General features: G+C 36.1%; 1 protein-coding gene across 1 annotated transcript; it reads left to right on the forward strand.

The window, feature by feature from the left end:
• Window positions 1-11,439: 11,439 nt before the first annotated feature.
• On the forward strand, window positions 11,440-19,573 carry LOC311082937 (uncharacterized protein). Its single transcript, XM_084114125.1, has 6 exons — window positions 11,440-11,485; window positions 13,008-13,105; window positions 13,281-13,481; window positions 17,026-17,219; window positions 17,930-17,954; window positions 18,125-19,573. Exons 2-6 carry the CDS (start codon window positions 13,021-13,023, stop codon window positions 18,688-18,690), a joined length of 1,071 nt encoding a protein of 356 aa, XP_083970251.1. The 5' UTR covers window positions 11,440-11,485; window positions 13,008-13,020; the 3' UTR covers window positions 18,691-19,573.
• Window positions 19,574-20,913: the final 1,340 nt, after the last annotated feature.

Consider the following 20,913-nt stretch of genomic DNA (forward strand, 5'->3'; position numbering starts at 1 on the left):
TCAGAGACTCCGGAGACTCAGGAAATCCTTCAGCCACCCACAGATGAAAATATAATTGTGTGGTGATTTTCCAAATGATACAACTTAGTCTAAATAAGAGCAACGTAGAGTCCTCGGATTTCTTAAAAACATTGTGACACCATGTTGTATGGACAAAAGATCTAAGATCTAAGACGCCTAAGTACAGTTTTTCAACCATCTAAAGTTTTTGAACAGACATTATTTATAATTTATATCATACATAAGTCTTCTAAAAGATAAATAGAAGATATGAATGTATTCAAACTTTAAAGATTTGATTTAAACAGTCTTTTAATTTTAAACTTTTAAGGTTATGCTTTTAAATGAATTTAGTATAAACTCTGGATACATTCTACTACATACATGTAGTATGCTCTGGAACGCAGACTAGATTTACTGTGACATTGTCCCCCCGAGATAGCCTGCCAAGCCAGACCTACATCAAGATGTTAGGTCTGGAAACTCACCATAGACGCGGTTTAATCCGAGGGGCGGGATAAACGGCTGTCTTTCAAATTCCCTCTGCACGCAATAGGACAGCGCTTCAACCAACCAGAGCGTTTTCCCAACAGCGGAGCTTAGTTGATAGATTCAACTTTTGCCATATCTGGCCGGCAAAACGACGAACACATCTTCCTTTTTTTAAGTGCCGTTCTTTGCTCTTTTCTCAAAGAAAAACTTCCTCCAGAGTCGCGGCCAAAGTCGATTCGAAAGACCGTTGTTCTCCATCAGCAGCTGCCATTCTTTTTTTTCAAGTGGCAGCCGTCGCAACTCTGTCGTCATATGTTAAGCCCGCCCCCGCCTACTCTATACACGACGTGATTGGCCTGACCCAATTTAGGTTTTTGCAGCTAGAAGGTCTATTGTACGGAGCCCCTGAGGGGACCTGTGAAAAAAAAAAAAAATAAGACTTTCGCGTGCGCACGAGAAACTTTCGCGTGCGCACGAGAAACTTTCGCGTGCGCACGAGAAACTTTCGCGTGGGCACGAGAAACTATCGCGTGCGCACGAGAAACTTTCGCGTGGGCACGAGAAACTATCGCGTGGGCACGAGAAACTACGAGAAACTTTCGCGTGCGCACGCGATAGTTTCTCGTGCGCACGAGAAACTTTCGGTTTGCGTTATAGCGTCATTAATACAAATGTGGAAATATGGATGATGTATATATCATTTATGTTGTTGTTTGACATGTTTTGAAGTGTATATTTTAGCAAAAATCTCAAGCAAGGTGCTATTAAAGACAAGACTTAGAGGCATATTTTAGTCACAATTCAAATAATTGTATTAACTTTGAATATAGGCCTACTTTTAATAAACTTTGTATTTGTATCTGTATTGATAAAAAATAAACAACAGGCTAATAATCTTCTGCTACTGAGATGAAGGAAACATTTTTTTAAGAAGTAAAGTTCACAAGATTGCTATTTATCTTGATCAAACTGTTCCGTCATCACAGAGCCGCCTTAACCTAATGTTAGGCCCCGGGGCTGAGAGGTTTTGAAGGCCCCCCATCCCCTCGATTTATAGAGTCTCATTTAAAAAAAAGTGTAATATCTAGGTAATCTACATCACAGAATGCATTAGTTTCTTTCGAGACCTACAACAGTGAGTTTTTTTAAATATTGTTTTCAATTTTAATATTGTTATTAACATATCACTGAGCACATAAACACAAGACACAACAAGACACTTTATTTAACAACCACACACAGCAACTAAATTTCAACTTTATGCAAATGAGAAGCGATTTTCGCGAGCGACAACCAATAGGAAAGAAGCCTTTCAGTGGAGCTCAGCTCCCGTCACCGTCTCGAGTGCAGTGCAGGCAAGACAAAAGAGTTCGAGGGCGATTTCACTGTTTTAAATGATTTGACTGTAACTAACCACAAACATGGATAGGCTATAATAAAATGATGCATGGAAAAGAAACTGTCGACAGTCTCAGTGAGTTTATGCTGGATTTAGTGCGTAAATCATTTTGTTTACAAATTAGATGCTTTGCAGTTGTTATATAGCCTACATGTTAAAGATTTTATTTTGGATGTGTTCATTGTGATTATATTGGCTGGGTTTATAAAAGTTTATAAAATTGAAAGGATAATTGCTTGGTGCATTTGGAAACAAAGCTTGTCTATTTCTAAATGTAATCGCGTGCATCTGTCCGTGTGTTGAAAAAAAACTTAGATTAAACACACTCGCAACAGACACACCCCAAAGCGAGACGTTAGCGGCACTGAGCGGACTTTTGCCTCATTCGCGCCGCGGGACCTCTAGACGCGCGTAAACGCGTCTTTGCATTGACTTAACATTGAAACCACTCGCGCGGCGTCGCGCCAGACGCTCTATTCGCGTTTGGTATAAACGCACCATAACAATAACATAACAATAACATAAAGCGACAGCACTACCAACGTCCACAAGCGACATACAGCGACAAAATCTGACAAGTTAAAACAATATGACCTTTTCAGCTCATCATAAACCTGAACATGGGAGGCCCCTGAACTTGGGAGGCCCCTGGGCTTCAGCCCAGGTAAGCCCGTGCATTAATGCGGGCTTGCGTCATCAGCTCTTCCTCAGTTCCGCACTGCAGAATAAAATAGTCATCCTCTGCTGCAGTTGTACGGATTCTTAACGCATTTATTGCAACTACATTTCATCTTTTTCTCATCAAACAACCAGATTAACGAATGGTTCGACACAACCCGTACCGAAGAGCCTAGACAGGTCTTTCTTCTGTATAGATATACTGTATACAGGGTAAATGACGACTGTTGGTCTACCATGGTCGCCCTCGTCCAGTAAGTTTTAAATAATAATAATAATAATAATAATAATAAATTAAGATATAAATCAATATAATTCGTTGTAAATTAAATAGTTTAAACAATAGCTACAAAAAGGTAATAATTGACTGTATAGTCCTATAACGTTCATGCATGAACTGTCATTCAGACTTACTGTCTAACAACCAGAGAACAGAGAACATCAGAGATATTAAAATACATACTCTTCTGAGTTTTATGATGTAGGCCTTTTTTATTATGTATTAGCCTAGAATTTATAAGGATGTGCGCTTGTGCGTGGCGCGCTCAGTCATGTTGAGAGGGAAACACGCATTAGGCCTATATTATTAGGCTAGTATTCAGAAATAGTGTAAAAGATCTGTAAATAAAATACAACATTAACATTATAAACACTATTAATAACATATAGACTATGCGTATTGTACTTCCCCATAGCCAAATCCTTAAATGAATGGAATCAGAAAACAACAAGAAATGAAAAATAACCACTTATAATAATAATAATAATAATAATAAATGCATAGTAGTCTATAAAAATAGCCCATTGTGCCCTTTATTACAAACAACTTTTAGCCTATTTTAAACGCCAAGCCTAAACGAATTTATTTGAATCGAAACTGAAACTATACCGCAAAGTTGGGTTCGCGCATCTTTCGTTCGGTCCAAAGTTTAATACTGAACAGGAATTAATAATCATTTAATAATGAACCGGCTGTGATGTCAAGTTAATGCCAGAAGTGAACCGATGTTGTTAATAGCGCGATTCGCCGGCGCCATCACTTGAATTTGTTCCTCAGTTGGGGAAATAACTTAATACTTTATCGTTTCATACTCTGTCATTCGAAACAGTAAAATGTATATTTTTATTTGTGTACATTCAAAATGAATACAAAATGTCATGCCTTTGAAAAAGAAAGAAAACAACATGATGCGGACGTGTAGAACTTTATCCAAGAGCTGTTGTAAAGCCTATAGCCTATAAACAATCTGTTACAGTAATTTTCTATATCCAAAAGCTGCAACCATATTGTTAAAAGCGCTATATAAATGAGGGCGACTTGACTTGACCTGACTAGAAATCGAAAAAAGAATGATGACAAAGAAAGCTAATGACTGTTCAATGAACATTCTGCAAAACATTTTTGTGTTCACAGAAGAAAGTCTGAAAAAGACAATGTTTTAAATTTATATAAAATATAAAAATATAAATTTTAGATAAAGGTTTGATTTTTTTATTCAAAATGCAATTAGTGTAATTGAATCAGTGTGTCTTTCGTTCAGTATAGTTTTTTTTTATTTAATATTTAAAGTAGAAAATTAGAAAAGAGTTCCTTTTTCGTTTTATAAACAATATTTCTAAAACGTTTTTCGTTCTGAGGTAGAAAATTTAATAAACAGCTTGAATTGTTCGATTTCTAGTCAAGTGTGAAGTCGCCTTCATTTACATAGCGCTTTTAACAATATGGTTGCAAGGTTGTGGTTGCAAGCAGCTTTTGTATATAATAGAAAATTACTGTAACAGATTGTTTATAGGCTATAGGCTTTACAACAGCTCTTGGATAAAGTTCTACACGTCCGCATCATGTTGTTTTCTTTCTTTTTCAAAGGCATGACATTTTGTATTCATTTTGAATGTACACAAATAAAAATATACATTTTACTGTTTCGAATGACAGAGTATGAAACGATAAAGTATTAAGTTATTTCCCCAACTGAGGAACAAATTCAAGTGATGGCGCCGGCGAATCGCGCTATTAACAACATCGGTTCACTTCTGGCATTAACTTGACATCACAGCCGGTTCATTATTAAATGATTATTAATTCCTGTTCAGTATTAAACTTTGGACCGAACGAAAGATGCGCGAACCCAACTTTGCGGTATAGTTTCGATTCAAATAAAATCGTTTAGGCTTGGCGTTTAAAATAGGCTAAAAGTTGTTTGTAATAAAGGGCACAATGGGCTATTTTTATAGACTACTATGCATTTATTATTATTATTATTATTATTATAAGTGGTTATTTTTCATTTCTTGTTGTTTTCTGATTCCATTCATTTAAGGATTTGGCTATGGGGAAGTACAATACGCATAGTCTATATGTTATTAATAGTGTTTATAATGTTAATGTTGTATTTTATTTACAGATCTTTTACACTATTTCTGAATACTAGCCTAATAATATAGGCCTAATGCGTGTTTCCCTCTCAACATGACTGAGCGCGCCACGCACAAGCGCGCATCCTTATAAATTCTAGGCTAATACATTTTAATAAAAAAGGCCTACATCATAAAACTCAGAAGAGTATGTATTTTAATATCTCTGATGTTCTCTGTTCTCTGGTTGTTAGACAGTAAGTCTGAATGACAGTTCATGCATGAACGTTATAGGACTATACAGTCAATTATTACCTTTTTGTAGCTATTGTTTAAACTATTTAATTTACAACGAATTATATTGATTTATATCTTAATTTATTATTATTATTATTATTATTATTATTTAAAACTTACTGGACGAGGGCGACCATGGTAGACCAACAGTCGTCATTTACCCTGTATACAGTATATCTATACAGAAGAAAGACCTGTCTAGGCTCTTCGGTACGGGTTGTGTCGAACCATTCGTTAATCTGGTTGTTTGATGAGAAAAAGATGAAATGTAGTTGCAATAAATGCGTTAAGAATCCGTACAACTGCAGCAGAGGATGACTATTTTATTCTGCAGTGCGGAACTGAGGAAGAGCTGATGACGGAACAGTTTGATCAAGATAAATAGCAATCTTGTGAACTTTACTTCTTAAAAAAATGTTTCCTTCATCTCAGTAGCAGAAGATTATTAGCCTGTTGTTTATTTTTTATCAATACAGATACAAATACAAAGTTTATTAAAAGTAGGCCTATATTCAAAGTTAATACAATTATTTGAATTGTGACTAAAATATGCCTCTAAGTCTTGTCTTTAATAGCACCTTGCTTGAGATTTTTGCTAAAATATACACTTCAAAACATGTCAAACAACAACATAAATGATATATACATCATCCATATTTCCACATTTGTATTAATGACGCTATAACGCAAACCGAAAGTTTCTCGTGCGCACGAGAAACTATCGCGTGCGCACGCGAAAGTTTCTCATGCCCACGCGAAAGTTTCTCGTGCGCACGCGATAGTTTCTCGTGCCCACGCGATAGTTTCTCGTGCCCACGCGAAAGTTTCTCGTGCGCACGCGATAGTTTCTCGTGCCCACGCGAAAGTTTCTCGTGCGCACGCGATAGTTTCTCGTGCGCACGCGAAAGTCCTATTTTTTTTTTTTTTTTCACAGGTCCCCTCAGGGGCTCCGTAGATTTCACTGAATATGATAAAAAAAAAAATGTTACCGACGGCAGCTTTAATATGATTATTTGCTGCTCAATTATTATTGGTGCTTAATTATTAATAATGTCAATGCTGAAAACAGTTTTTGCTGTTTTTTTTTCCAGGATTTTTTTTTTTTTTTTCAGGATTCTTTAAATAATATCTCTATAAGATTAACTCCTGAAGGTTGTTAGACATGGTGGCTAAAGATGAAGACAGCTTTTGTAAATTCAAGAAAAAGTCTGGATAACAGGTGAATGGTCAAAAGGTTATGGTAATGAATTTATTATTTTATTTGGTCTAAATTACAGTCTTAGGAGGCTGTTGAAAAGATTATTTGTTTATAGAGAGAGAGACTGCTTGAGTGGAGGAAGGGATGGTACTCTGTCTGTCTTTCTGTTATCGGCCTGCTAAGCAAGCTTAAAGGGATACTCCACTTTAAAATGAAAATTCTGTCATCATATACTCACCCTCATGTTGTTTCAAACCTGTATGGATTTCTTTCTTCTGCTGAACAGAAAGGAAGATATTTAGAAGAATGTCAGTAACCAGACAGTTTCTGGTCCCATTGACTTACATAGTAGGAAAGAAATATACTATGGAAGTCAATGAGACCAGAAACTGTCTGGTTAGAAGCTGATAATTCTGAGTCAATCTGATGAAAAGACAATACAGAACATGGGACAAGCTTTAATTGGATTAGTTTTCCAGCTCTGTCTCCTATTGGTAATTATGACTACTTTTGTCAGTTATGATGTTGATCTGAATTACTCTCTGGATTAGTATTTATGTAAATCGGAATTGTGAAGTTGAAGTTTGTCATCCATTATGGGGTAAAAACTCTTGTCTAAATTCAACTGAGGGTCTAAATTTAAATAGACAACTAGGATCATAATGGTAAACGTAAACATAATAGACTTGATGGCAGAGAGACAAAATGACAGATTGGCTAAGTCACTGTCAAAATGATCCAGAGAGAGCTCCCTCATTTTTATGAAAGGCCGGTGGGCAAACAAAGGAGGAGTGAATATAACTTCTAAAAATGTTTTATTTCTCAATCCATTAAATGGATGTATGACATTAGATGTCTAAGAAAACTACAATTTAGGTAATAAAGGTTGAAGGAGAAAGCAGCTATATGGCTGTCTTAAGGGTTGAGAAGAACTGAGTAACATAATATTTTGGTTTGTGAAAAACAGTAAAGACAAGTGGGACTGAGACAATACTGATCATATTTTTGGGATTTTCAGACTAACCATTTGATAGAGGAATACAGTGAGAAGTAGTTATAATGAAAACTACAGTTAAAATTAATGTTATGAAAACAAGGGTATTGAAGAATTAATAAAATACAATGATTTCCCTAAAGAGGGAACTTTAAGTGTCACTATGCTGACAGCGGTGAGAGACTCAGTGGAAGAGGGAAGTGAAAAACAAAAAGGTTATTGTATGAGACGTGTGTGTGGGGGGGGGGGGATTGTAAGAAAATAATGTACTGGTTAGATGAGGCAGAGCGAAAAGAAAGGAAAATGATGCAAGGAACTGGCATATAGGGAAATAGGGAAAGATGAGAAGAAATATAGCAGAAAAATGTATGTTATGAAAATAACATTTCTGATAGAATTTATGGAAATGTTTATGAACGCCTGTTAAGTCAAATTAAATTGAAATGGTATGAAAAGTGAGTTTCAGATAAAAAGTAATAAGGCATTGCGTATGATTAACAGGTATTAACATGATGTAAAGATAAGGAATGAACAAAAGTTTTATTAAGCAGAATGGGGAACAATTCTATATTTAAGTGGTAAAATAATGATTGAAATGATGACGTGAATTTATTTAATTTTATTTCTATTTTAGAAAGGTACAAGATGTTATACAATTAAAATGGTACATGCTATGTGACTGTAAACTGAAGGATGATTTCAGTAGAGACTCAAAGTGCTTATGGATTATTATGGGTCTTAAATATTAATATTATTATTATTATTATTATTGTTTGTTTGTTTGTTTGTTTATTTTCAGTTTGACAACCATTGTGTTTTGAACCTAAAGGGTCTAAAAAAATAATGGATTAACTATCTTTCTTAGTTTATTATAAAAGGAATTGAAAATTATAGTTTTATAAAAATAAAATAGTATAGGCCTATATATCCTGGCATTAATGATTATAGACAATGTCTGTATTTAATATCTGATTAGTGACTGTGGCCTTTGAAGCAGACTGAAGCAGCCTTTATGGAAAGACCAGATGTGGTGTTAAGGACCCCACATTGGTCTAAAACGGGGGTGGATTGGAATCCACTGCTGCTTCAATTGATATGTAATGAGTGATTATAATCAAGGTATTAATCAATATTTTTCCTTCTATCACATGAGTTGAATTACTTCTCTGGAGATTTTATTTTGTTATTGAAGTTGCAGTGTGATTACTGAAATGTTCTTTTCTCTAATGTCTGTATTTGATATCTGAATGCAGTAACAGTGCTTATTTATCCCGGTTTCCAGAAATGAAATAGGGACTGGTTTTGTGTTTGAGAAAGGTCTTCAACGTGTTAAAACAAATAGGGATCATTGAAGTCTATAGTTTAAGGGACCATTTCTCAGTCTAAGCCTTACTTTCCATTTAGACAAAAGTTTCCTATCCTTGAGAGAAAGAACTTGTTATCGTGATGGTTTGAGACGAGACTCCTGTTTATAGTTAGAGTGTGTGCTAGTCTTCTTGGTTACAGGTTAAGGAACCACTGGAATTGTTGGAGATTGACTGAGTTGTTGTTCAAAACATGCTGGCACCCAGCAACCCAAATCTGAGAACTGGAAGGTCACGACGTGCCTAACTTCAGGGTCCGAGTCAGGCACGTGCACAGGTAGGGCTCAACCTGTGCAGAGCACATGCCCTTTTTGCCCAAGTTACACTCCGAAGTGCCCTTTTTTTTGGTGGTGTTTTTTTGTTTTTGTTTGTTTTAATCAATGCTATTGGTCACCCTTTACGTCTGTCTGTCTGTTTTACAAATATTTAGCCAATGAAAGTTCTTAAAACGAGTTTGTGTAAATCTTATTCGATCCTCAAGCTGTCAGTAAGCTGATAACTCCGCCCCCTCTATATTCACCGAATCAACTGAAGTTCCACAGCAGCCGCACAGTAGACAGCAGCTGAACGAAGTTTTGCGAAGGGTAAATAAATATCTTGTTGTTTGAATAAGTACTACTAACTTAAACACTATGTCTATAAAGGCTCATTTTATTTATTTGATGTCTGACTCACTGACTGAGACATGTGGGACGTCGCCTGAGAGAGAGGTCTAGGCTAGCATTTGCCATCTAGTCATAGCCAATAGATGGGTTTCCGTTTCTCGAATTACCCATTATCCTCTGCGGCGCGCCGCCATGTTGTGTGTCAAAGCTGCCTGTCAGTAAGCCACTGGGAGACACGGCTCATTCACTGTGCTGCATTAATAGAAAGCCAGTTAATAAGTATTTTTGACTCTTTTGTGTTGAGATAACGATGACAAATTAAGAAGAAGAAAGTCTCTGGAAGCATACAATTATTTTGTTAGAATGTCCGAGTTAAAATTTTATGTGGTCGCATTTGTGCGAGTGCATGGTCATACACTACTCAGTTAAATTCACGCATGAATTCTCCTGCATTTAACTTGTTTTAGCGCCCGCCAAAGTGAATTTTTGTCCCGGCAAAGTCTTATTTGATCGGTGAGTAATGTAGATGAACTGGGTGCATGTTTAACTGAAAGAACGAGCAGATAGAGAGCCGGTCGCGCGCGCGCACTCTCTCTCTCTCTCTCTTCGGAGCCAGGCGAACATGTAAACAAGACTTCACCGTCTCCAAACTAAGCGCTGTCTTGCTCTCTCTCCCTCGTGGAAATGTTAGTCTGGAGCCCTGCATTGACGGTTCACATCGCTGTAGCCAGGCGGCTGATATCTGCACAGCCCTTATTGGTACATTTAGACTCAGTGTCAAGACAACACCATCTGGGTAAAACAACAACAACAACAACAACACAACGCTCCGAGCTAATTTAGTGTAACTTAGGAGAGAGATGGAGAGCAGAGGCACGGAGCGATGTGCTCGACCAGCTGATGTGGCCACAGAGAAAGTGATGAAGGTGGACAATCGTCAGAGTGTGCTTCTGCCCAGCCAACACCTCTCAAGGGCTGTGTCAATAGTAGCCGCCTGGGTACAGCGATTTGACAGCCGATTATAGCTAGCTAGCGCATTTAGCTAGCCCATCTTGGAAATGATTAGATAAAGTGTCACATCTCCAGAGCACAAAACCTCTAAATGTTCACAAGAGCAGCACTGAACATTAACTCAAGCCAAACGGAGAATAATCGTATGATTTTTATGTTCAGAATAATGCCGATTCAGGGTATTATCATGCTCCGTAACACAAACGCTTGACCCACTTGACACACAAGATGGCGCCGTAAGGAGTTGCGGGAGAAATGTGACGTCATCGGAAACCTATCTATACATAGCCTACACTTAAATAGCCTGTGCATACAGTAGCATTTCATCTTTTATAAAATGCGATTTTGGCCAAATGTATTTTACAACAGGAAAAACTGAGCACCCCGCCTATATACGTTAGCTACAACAAACTAACGTTAGTTTGCAACCAGTTGATGAAAATGTAATGTGATGCCACCGGCGCCGTTTTAATGACGGACAAAAAATGCACATTTGCACACATTCGCTGGTCAAAAACTATATATTGATAAGTAATACAACAACATATAATTTTTTTTTTACCATCGGAAAATCATAACAGGTGCGCCCCCGCGCTGTTTCGTACTGGAACTTACACAAAGCGACGAGTGATCCTCGTCACCTAGGTAACATTTCTACGAATTTTTTAATCTATAGTATTCTATACTCTCCGCTCGTCCTCACATGTATAAAACATGCCCCTCAAAAGGTCTGTGCACGGCCCTGGTCCGAGTGTCAGCTGCATAATCAGATGGAGATATGCTTCTGCCTATCTGTATATGTGTGGAAAATTACTAAACTGTTAACCCCTAACAACTACTAGATCAAACGCAAGTTTGTAAATCTTAGGAAATGTAAAAAATAAAATAAAAAATAACAAGATATCCCAAAAGTATGTTGGGAAAATTTTGAAAAGTTAAACACTCACAAAGAAATAAAAAAGTAGAATTTTCTCGAACAGAGAAAAGTGGAAGAGAAACAAGAAAGTGATGACAGGTCTGAAAATCTAAACGAAACGGAAAGATCGTAGGATAGGCTACTGTTAGAAGGCAGAGAGGAGAGCAGCTGTTCGGGTGAGTAGCAGCAGAGAAACAAAAAAACATATCGTATCATAACTTATCATAAACCGCATTAGACTTATTTTTCGAATTAAATAAACGGCTACACGTTTGATAAACCGTTGTGGCAATTTATACATGAATGTCAGCTGCCTCGATATGTCGACACATTTTAGTGTTTCTGAAGGCCTTATAGCTTAATACAAATGCAACCATGCATTTTTGCACTACATAAACGCTTGTATTTTGTTTGATTACTGTGATTTTGCAGATATTTGGACTCTGTAAAACAGGGCTGCCAACTTTTGAGTTTAGCTTGGAGTGAGATTTTTTTTTTTTTTAATTGTGATTGTCAAAACATTTGGTAACTAAATAGAATTTTATGAAGTTTAGTGACAACATGTTACAATGTTTACAGTAGGATACAGTTTTTATTATTGCTTGACAAAAATTTCAAGATTTCAATTTCATTCTTGTGATTTGATTCCGATTTTTATTCAATATTATATTTGGATACATGTTTATTTTAAATTTTATTTACAAAAAATAATCTCACCTAATGCTGTAAACATAGAGGGCCGGGGGCCCAATCTGCTGGTATTATTAAAGGTTAAAAATAACAAATTAAATTAAATATAATGCAGTTTTTGTTATAATAACAATTATTTAATGACATAAGTAAACATATAATAAATATGTAATATAGTGCTCAGCAAAATCTCCTCTCTAGCTATTTTTTCTATTCAATTAACATGCTATGGTCGTTAAATGGCTTTCCTGAGGTAAATGTAACGTTATTTGACATAATTGTTCTCCTGCTGTTATATTGACCTCTTTCCATGGTTGAAAAACACTAATTGGTCGATATTATGTATACTTTCGGTAAGTTGTACTGCATCTTTAAATAAAAAAGTAACAGATGATCGAACCAAGCACTTGACTTAAACGTGCACTTGAACTGAGGCGCTCAGCGATCTGTCACGTCACATTTACAAGCGCCAAACGTATTTTTGTCCGAATTTCGTAATAAAATTGACGGAATCTAAGAGCTGAGAATTAGTTTAATATTAAAAGTACCTCTTTGCTCCCCAATTTTTCTGTGCGTGAGAAAATGGATGTGTGGCGTGAGAGCGTGTGAAAAGTGTCAATTGCGTGAGTCTCACACTCAATGCGTGAGAGTTGGCAGCCCTGTGTAAAAGGGCAATATATTTCATTATAGTTTAGCGACATCTAGTGGATGGACATTGTCTTCAAAAGACCATAGACAGTATAACGCAAAAGACTTATAGTTACTTATAGCGCGCTGTTATTTTCACTGACGTCACATGATTGAATCTCAGGAATTATTTTAATGTGTAGATTTTAACAAGAACAGACCCAGATTATAAAAATACAATTTAAATTAAAATATATAACAAATAGTTAAACAAATAGTCTTGGTTAGTTTAGAAAAAATATCTAAATAAAGATATAGGCTGATGATAAAAAAAAAAAAAAAGATGATCAAGCATATTCCTTTGTGTGCTGTCAATTTCAGAACTACACTTAAAATGGAGCAGAAAACTGATAGTGGAGATGACCAGCCGTGCAATGATGTGGCAATGCCAGAAGAACCCAGAGATGAACGTCTTGCTGGTATACCAGTAGCCTATTATTATTATTATTATAATAACTAAATTCAGTGCTCTTTTCTAAAGACTCTAGACTTCTAAAGATTGTTAAAAATAATAAATAAACTGGATGACTTTATTGTTTGAGATGCCTTATCTGAATTAAGTTACACTAACCAATAGTTGTATTTCTCTTGTAGGAAATAAGTATTATATCCTTTTACCCGGGAAGACATTGAAGTCTCAAAAGGACATCCTAAGAAATGCCCTTCAACAAATACCAGGTCTACAGGAGGTGTCCACCGTAGAAGAGTGTGATGTCGTTTTGGTTTTCTGCATTATTGTTTCTAGGACAGGAACTGACATTGATGCTGCAGTGAATGAACTTAATGCCCTCTCAGGTAATGTACTCTTAATGTAATGCATGTTGTAGCAACTCAATGTAATAACTGCACATAATATAATAAGTATTCCATTATTATTGTAATAAAATGTTCATAATGTAATAATTTTCTCAAAACGTCTTAAACTACCCGCGAAATGCAACAGATTTAAATATTCACGCAATTATTATTATTATTAACCATAAAACATTGGTATTCATTTACGGTCATTTTAAAAATCTAAATCCTGTTTTACCCTGCCTACAAAATCCATTAGATTACTGATATTATTATTATTATTATTGTTATTATTATTGTTATTATTATTACTACTACTTATACATAAGGTATACGGTTACGGATATATGAGGGAGGACTCAAATGCAGAAATGAGTGATCAGGGGTTTATTTGAAAGACAGCAGACAAGACAGGATATTGTGAGGGAGAGGAGGTGAACAGTGCAAACAGTAGACATGCAGGGATGAGGCACAAAGACAGGCAGGCTGAGAGAGCGACCGCTGAATCCAACCCAGGATGACAGTATGAGGGAGGGTAGACACAGAATGGCAGCAAGACACTGGAGGAGAACAGTAAGTGCCTGGACAAGAGGGCATGGTACTGGGAAACAAGGAGACAGGAATAGAGGAGCACATGGCCAACACAAACAAAGACAAGGACAGAGCCATATGTTCAAGCACAACACAAACATAGAGGCATGAAACAAAGACGACAGATATACCTTAGAACACAGTGACAACAGTCATCAACAAGTGGAGAAAGTAAGTGTCAAGAACATTTTCCCTCCAAAACTGATGAGAAGACAAAGAGAAAACTGGTCAGGGAGGCTGTAAAGAATGTTCCTACAGCAACATTAAAAGAGTTGCTGCACTTTCTGGCAGGTACTAGTTGCTCCCTACATGTTACAACTATCTCCTATATTCTCCACCTGGCTGGGCTTTGAGACGGAAACCCTTTCTGACTAAAAAACATCCAAGCTCGGCTAAACTTTGCAAAAAGATATTCACACCACATCACATCAGCAGAAGAACATCATACCCACGGTGAAGCATGGTGGTGCAGCATCATGCATTAGGGCTGCTTTTCTTCCACTGAGACTTTAGTGAAGGTGGAAGGAATCATGAATAGCTCCATGTACCAGTCGATTTTGGCACACGATTTTGGATTTTGGCACGAAAATATTTTTCAACTTTCACCATGAAAATGAGTGGGAAAATATTCCTAAGTCAAGATGTGCCAAGCTGATAGACTCCTATCCAAACAATCTGAGTGTTGTAATTATATCAAAGGTGCCTCAAATAAGAATTAGTTCAGGAATGTGAACACTTTATGCTGTTAGTGATTCCAAGGTTCCCTTTGCGTCAGTTTCTGACACGTATGGGGGAAACTCAGTTTTCTCCAAATACTGAAGCCTGAATGGTTCACATCTGTGCTTTTCACAGACAAATTACCTTTTAGCCCGCCAGAAAGGGCGGGCCGACTTTATAAATAAAAAAAACAAACACCTTCACAAAAAGAGCATTTCTCCTCCGTTTCATGCTGGTGCAAGTGTCAGCTCCCAGCGACGGTGCAGCCATCTGAAAATCTCAAATAACAGTGGGCAGAAAAACTCAACACAACATAATGAGACTGGACACCTGAGGAGAGAACAGACAGCAACTTAAGTACAAGCCAAATTAATAAAATAATGATAAACACCTGTCCTGATTAAATGAATTACCATGACACTAAAGAGTGGTAGGATTTAAAAAGATATTTACCGGATCAGGTTTTGTTTATTCATTTTTTTATTAAATGTCTCTTTGGTTGTCAGTGCATTGCATAACCCAATACTGTCTTTAGTTCATTATTTTTTATTTATTTAGAAAAATTAAAGAATATCTATAAAGAATCATATAGCTGTCAGGTTTATTCTTTTGTTCTGTTTGGTTTTATTGTGTTTTTAGTTAGATTTTTCCGTGTCGTTTTGCCTGTGTTCTACTTCCTTGTTGGTTCCCATGGTTTCTAATTAGTTCTACACCTTTTCTCAGTTCTGTTAATTATATGTATTTAAGCTCTTAGTTCTCCCCAGTTCTTGCGATAATGTGACGTAACAAAACATTGTGTGTTTGGTTTGTGTTCGATCGTCCTTGTTCCTGTACTCTCCTGAGCATTTTTGGATGTAAATCAAAGATTTCTGTGAATTTCCTTCGTCGTGTTTACTGACCATCAGTATATGATAATATGTGACAATAACTAAAATTATTAGTACATTTTACATTTCTGTAGAACATACTTTTTTTTGACAATTTAAATTACTAAATTGTATAAAAACGTATAATTACAATAATAGAAAGCAGAAACGTATATTTTATTAGTGCATAAATCTTAAAATGTATTTCTGGGTTAAAGTGACCCATAATAATGGAGCTGTAACGGTCACCAGCTGGAGTGCCCTTGAGAGCCATTAGAGGGCACTCCACACCATTATCACTCCCTCACAAACTACATTTCCCATAACTCACTGCCCGGACACATCATCACTGATTGCTTTCACCTGTGTCTCATTACCCTGTTAGTCTCAGCCTATTTATACCATGTTCGCTCATTCACTCACTGCAAAGTTTTGTATGTTGTTGCACTGTATTTCCGAGTGGTTTCCCTGGTTTCATGTCTCTTGGTTTTGGGATTTTTTGCCTGTTCTGTGGATTACTCTTTTGCCTCTGACCCCTGCTTGTTTTGTTTGTTTGTTTTTTGTTTTGTTTTTTTGTTTGGATGGCCTACCTGTGTTTTGATCTATTGCCTGTATATTGGATTACGTGTCTGGATTGCCCCTTAATTAAAGCTGCATTTGGATCTCAACCTTCGTGTCTTGGAGCAGTTCGTAACAGGAGCATGTCATAATCACAAAATTCTTAATGAAACTGTTCTGTAGCTTATTAGCCTACTTTTAATGTAATAGATTATTTTACATGGATCTGTTATTATGTTTTGTGCTCAAAATTAATACATTGAAAGATAAAATTCATTATACAATACATTTCTCACAATAACCTATCACATAATATGAAAAATCCTTATTACTTTGGAAAATCCTTATTACATTATGAGGTCAACATATTATAACATTAATAGTGTAATACCTATTACATGATGTGCAGTTATTATATCATGTAAGGGATAATGTACATCCAGCCGGTTGTTATAGAATAAACCCCAGCAGGGTGATCAGGACTCCGACGTGAAGCGGATGGGTCTTGCATCACTCTGAAGGGGTTTTTGTGTCGTCAGTTTTAACCGGTTGTTATCAGGGAACAACATACCGCTGGATGGCGCGATTGACAATTATCAGTATCAGTATCAAGTATCAGAATCATTTGTTCCACAGAAACGTGTAATAAGCTTTGTTATTACCATAGACTGTAAAAAAAGAGAGACTATAACATTATGAGTTGCTACACATGTGCATGTAGTATTTTGTATCATCATCAGTGATTTATCTGATTCTAACTCATTTTAGTAATGAATAGATATAACAACCATATGCCCACTTCATTTCAACAGATTCTAAACACGCTGTCTTCATGGTGCTTTATCACACATTTGACCCAGAGAAGATTGTACTAGACAGCAGCAGATATGTGACCAGAAGGAATACATTCACTATCGACTGTCTGTTCAACGAGGATCAAGGATTCCTGAAGTGTGTGAGGAATGATGAAGCTCTGGAAAGAATTAAACAATGGCTGCAGCCAGAGGTATCCAGTTCTTCAGGATAAATGATACAAATTAAACAGTAAATATAGTGTGAAGTATTTTTACTGTAATACTGTAAAGTATTTTTAATATATATACATTACAACAAATATAATTACTACTGTAATAAATACTTACTAATGAATACTAATTCTTCCTGATCTCTCCGCCAGTCTCATTTCTACGGAGCCGCTAAAGGGACATGTTTGTGTTCCCACGAGAAACTTTGCATTCGCTCGCAAAACGTTTGTGTTCGCTCGCAAAAACATTTGAGTTCCCTTGCAAAACCTGTTGTGAGGCCCTAACCTGTTGTAGCCTCTCAAGACAACATCTTAGCTTATTATGGTAAATTACCAGTTGTGTGGCATGAATTGATATTTTACTTTCTGTGGTTTACAATCACTTTACATAGCGAAATAGATAAAATACCCTTTAAATACATGTTACTTAAAGTGATGATTAAACAAATGCAAAACACAGAATGTTACAAAGTTAGCTGCAAGCATAAAAATAAAGTTAGTGTCTAAGCATTAGCCTACTTGAAATGGTCTGGAGCAGAACTGGTATTGGTTGTGGCAAAACATAATGCAAAACATATGGTCATTGCTCAGCGGTTTTTAGCGCACATTTTGGGTAAAGTATGCTGAAACTCTGTTAATTGATCCAGAAGTCATGTTCTGTTAACAAATATCTTTTGTATCACTCATTTCAGACAAAACAGGATAGACAAGCAGAGTGTGAGTGTGATTTTTTTATAAGATATCTTATATAAAGATTTTTCTAATATAGTAAAATATTTGTTTATACCATCCAATTTTTGTTGTTATTGTTCTATGAGGGTCAAATTGACTCCATTGATTTCATAATGACTTTGGCTTGAACTACTAATCATTCATTCTTTTTCCAGGTGAGATGAAACTTCAGTTTGAATCAGAACTGATGCTTGTCCTGTTGGGCATGCCTGGATCTGAGAAGACTGCAGTAGGACACATGATATTTGGCAGAGAAGAGAGTCAGGCCAATACCTCTTCAGCCGCCCTGAAGATGATCACAGCAGAGAATGGAGTGGTGGATGAGAGACAGGTGGCTGTGATCTACACCCCTGACTGGTTCGGCTCTGGACTCTCCTCGGAGGAAATTAGACAAAACATAAAATTCTGTACCCGTCTAGCTTCAGCTGGTCCTTACGCTTTCCTCCTAGTCATACCAGCAAATCAGTTTATTGAAGAAGAGATAGTGAAACACATGGAGGTTGTTTTTGAGGAAAGGCAGAGGCTCATGCTTGTTCTCACTGTTTCTGATGAACATGAAAAGCTAAAGATTGAAAACCACAAATTCCTTGGGGAAAAATTTGGAAATTGGTTTTATCCCCTCAATATCAGTGAGACTGGAGGACCTCAGGTTTCAGAGCTGCTGAAGAAGGTAGAGAAGATGGTGGCAGATGAGCCTTATGTAATGGTAAATAAACTATAAGTTAATTTATATAGTGCTTTTCACAATACACATTGTTTCAAAGCAGCTTTACAGAAATGCATGATGCAAAATGTTATAATATCTGAATATCTTCATGCCTTATAGTCACATTTAGCAGATTAAAGCGCAGCAGTTGAGATTTGCTATATAATATATACCGCTAAACATGAGTGTACTATATCTGGGTTAGGTTGGGTATACTTATAGTAGTTATATCATTTGTTATTATTTATCGATTGGTTAATTCATGCGCTGTGTGGTGAGAATTATAAATCCTGTGAGTTTTATTCAATTTATACTATATACTATTTGGTGATGAGAATCAAACTGTGGTTAAATGATGGGTAAAGGACAGGGTTTAATTACGCAGTTTACTGAGGAGTTCATTGAAAGTCATGGCATAATACTTTTTAATGGATAATGGAGGGGGAAAATAAAACTTGGGAGAAACAGTCAATACCAGAGGCCCAGTTCTCCTCTGGCTATACAGTCAAAATATAATGACAGTAATTAAGTAGATATGTTACTACATTGATTGAACTGTAAGATGTATGCAGTGAAATTAAATCAATAAGTATGATATTCAAAATATTATAGCTAGAGTGTAATGGCTTTTTGTAGCTTTGGGTGAGTTTTTCTGTTATGTAAAGTGCTTCAGTTTCAATGTACCAGTACTATTCATTTATCTGGGAACATCCTACAGTATAGTGACTTGTTCAGGGGCGCTGTGTTTTGCCCTTTGTAATTTGTATATAAAATGTTTGTGTATATCTAGAAATGCATTGTCCTCTATATCCATATATTTCCATATATTTTCTGTTAAGCAGCTGAATGCAGCACACAAACCTACTCTTGAGAGTTTCTGAATATTAAAGGCTCAGTTCCCATAAAATGAAGCTTCTGTCATCATTTACTCACACTCCAAGCTCATATAATATTCTTTCTTATGTGCAACACAAGTTAAGTATTTAAGTTAAGAAGTTTGCATCACTGGATATTACATTTCCATTTTCACATTTAACATTTAAATATATAGGCCATATCTAATTATTGGGGGATCAATACTTTGCCTGATCACTTTTGCTATATGTTTTCTCTTTTAAGGCCCACAGTCCCCTTGAAGCATCTTTGGGAAAATATCATATAATGAGCATAATGTGAATAAAGTAGTATTTTAATACTATATATAATAACACGTACATTTTTTAATAACGTTTAATAACACATCAATATTTGAATTGACGTGTACATAATCAGTGGAATATGTGGAAGATTATGGATCATTCCAGCTTGAACATTGATGTCTTAATAAAAGGTTGGAAAGGCCTATTCTGAATATATATATATATATATATATATATATATATATATATATATATATATACAGTGGTGGAAAGAGTACTAAATAATTGTACTTAAGTAAAAATATTGCTACTTAAGTAATAATTTACTTGAGTACAAGTAGAAGTACTGAAAAATAATATGACTCAAGTAAGAGTAAATAAGTAGTTTGCTTAAAAACTACTCAAGTAACTACGTTACAAAGTACTTTAGTATTATTTTTCTATTTTTACCCAAAATGGGGAGATGATAGCGATATGGAGCACTAAACACTCTCATGTCAATTCTGTTTCATTCATACTGGAAGCCCAGTACACACTGATTCATACCTCGCGCAGAAAGTCCACAAGTGAGATTCATAGAAGTGATTCACTTATGACGTTTCAGGAAATGGCAATATGGATATAATAACATGCAAATCGAGACATTTGACTGAAGAAACATGAAGACAAACACATGATAGCGATATCTTAGGTATTTTCATAAGAATGATGTATGTCTTTAAAGGGATAGTTCACCAAAAAAGGAAAATTAGCCCCTGATTTATTCACCCTCAAGCCATCCTAGGTGTAAATGACATTCTTCTTTCAGATGAATACAATCAGAGTTATATTAAAAAATGTCCTGGCTCTTCCAAGCTTTATAATGGCAGTGAATGGCTAGAGAAAATTTGAAGCCCAAAAAAGTGCACCCATCCATGATAAAAGTGCTCCACTTTTACTCCAGGGGGTTAATAAAGGCCTTCTGAAGTGAAGCCATGTGTTTGTGTAAGGAAAATACCCATATTTATAACTTTATAATCTAAAATAACTAGCTTCAGCCAGACGACCGACCATACGCATCGATTTACGGTGGAAGACTAACCCCTGACTCGACGCACAC

The sequence above is a fragment of the Abramis brama genome (genome assembly GCF_963993115.1).
Source record: "Abramis brama genome assembly, chromosome: 5".
Taxonomy (NCBI): domain Eukaryota; kingdom Metazoa; phylum Chordata; class Actinopteri; order Cypriniformes; family Leuciscidae; genus Abramis; species Abramis brama.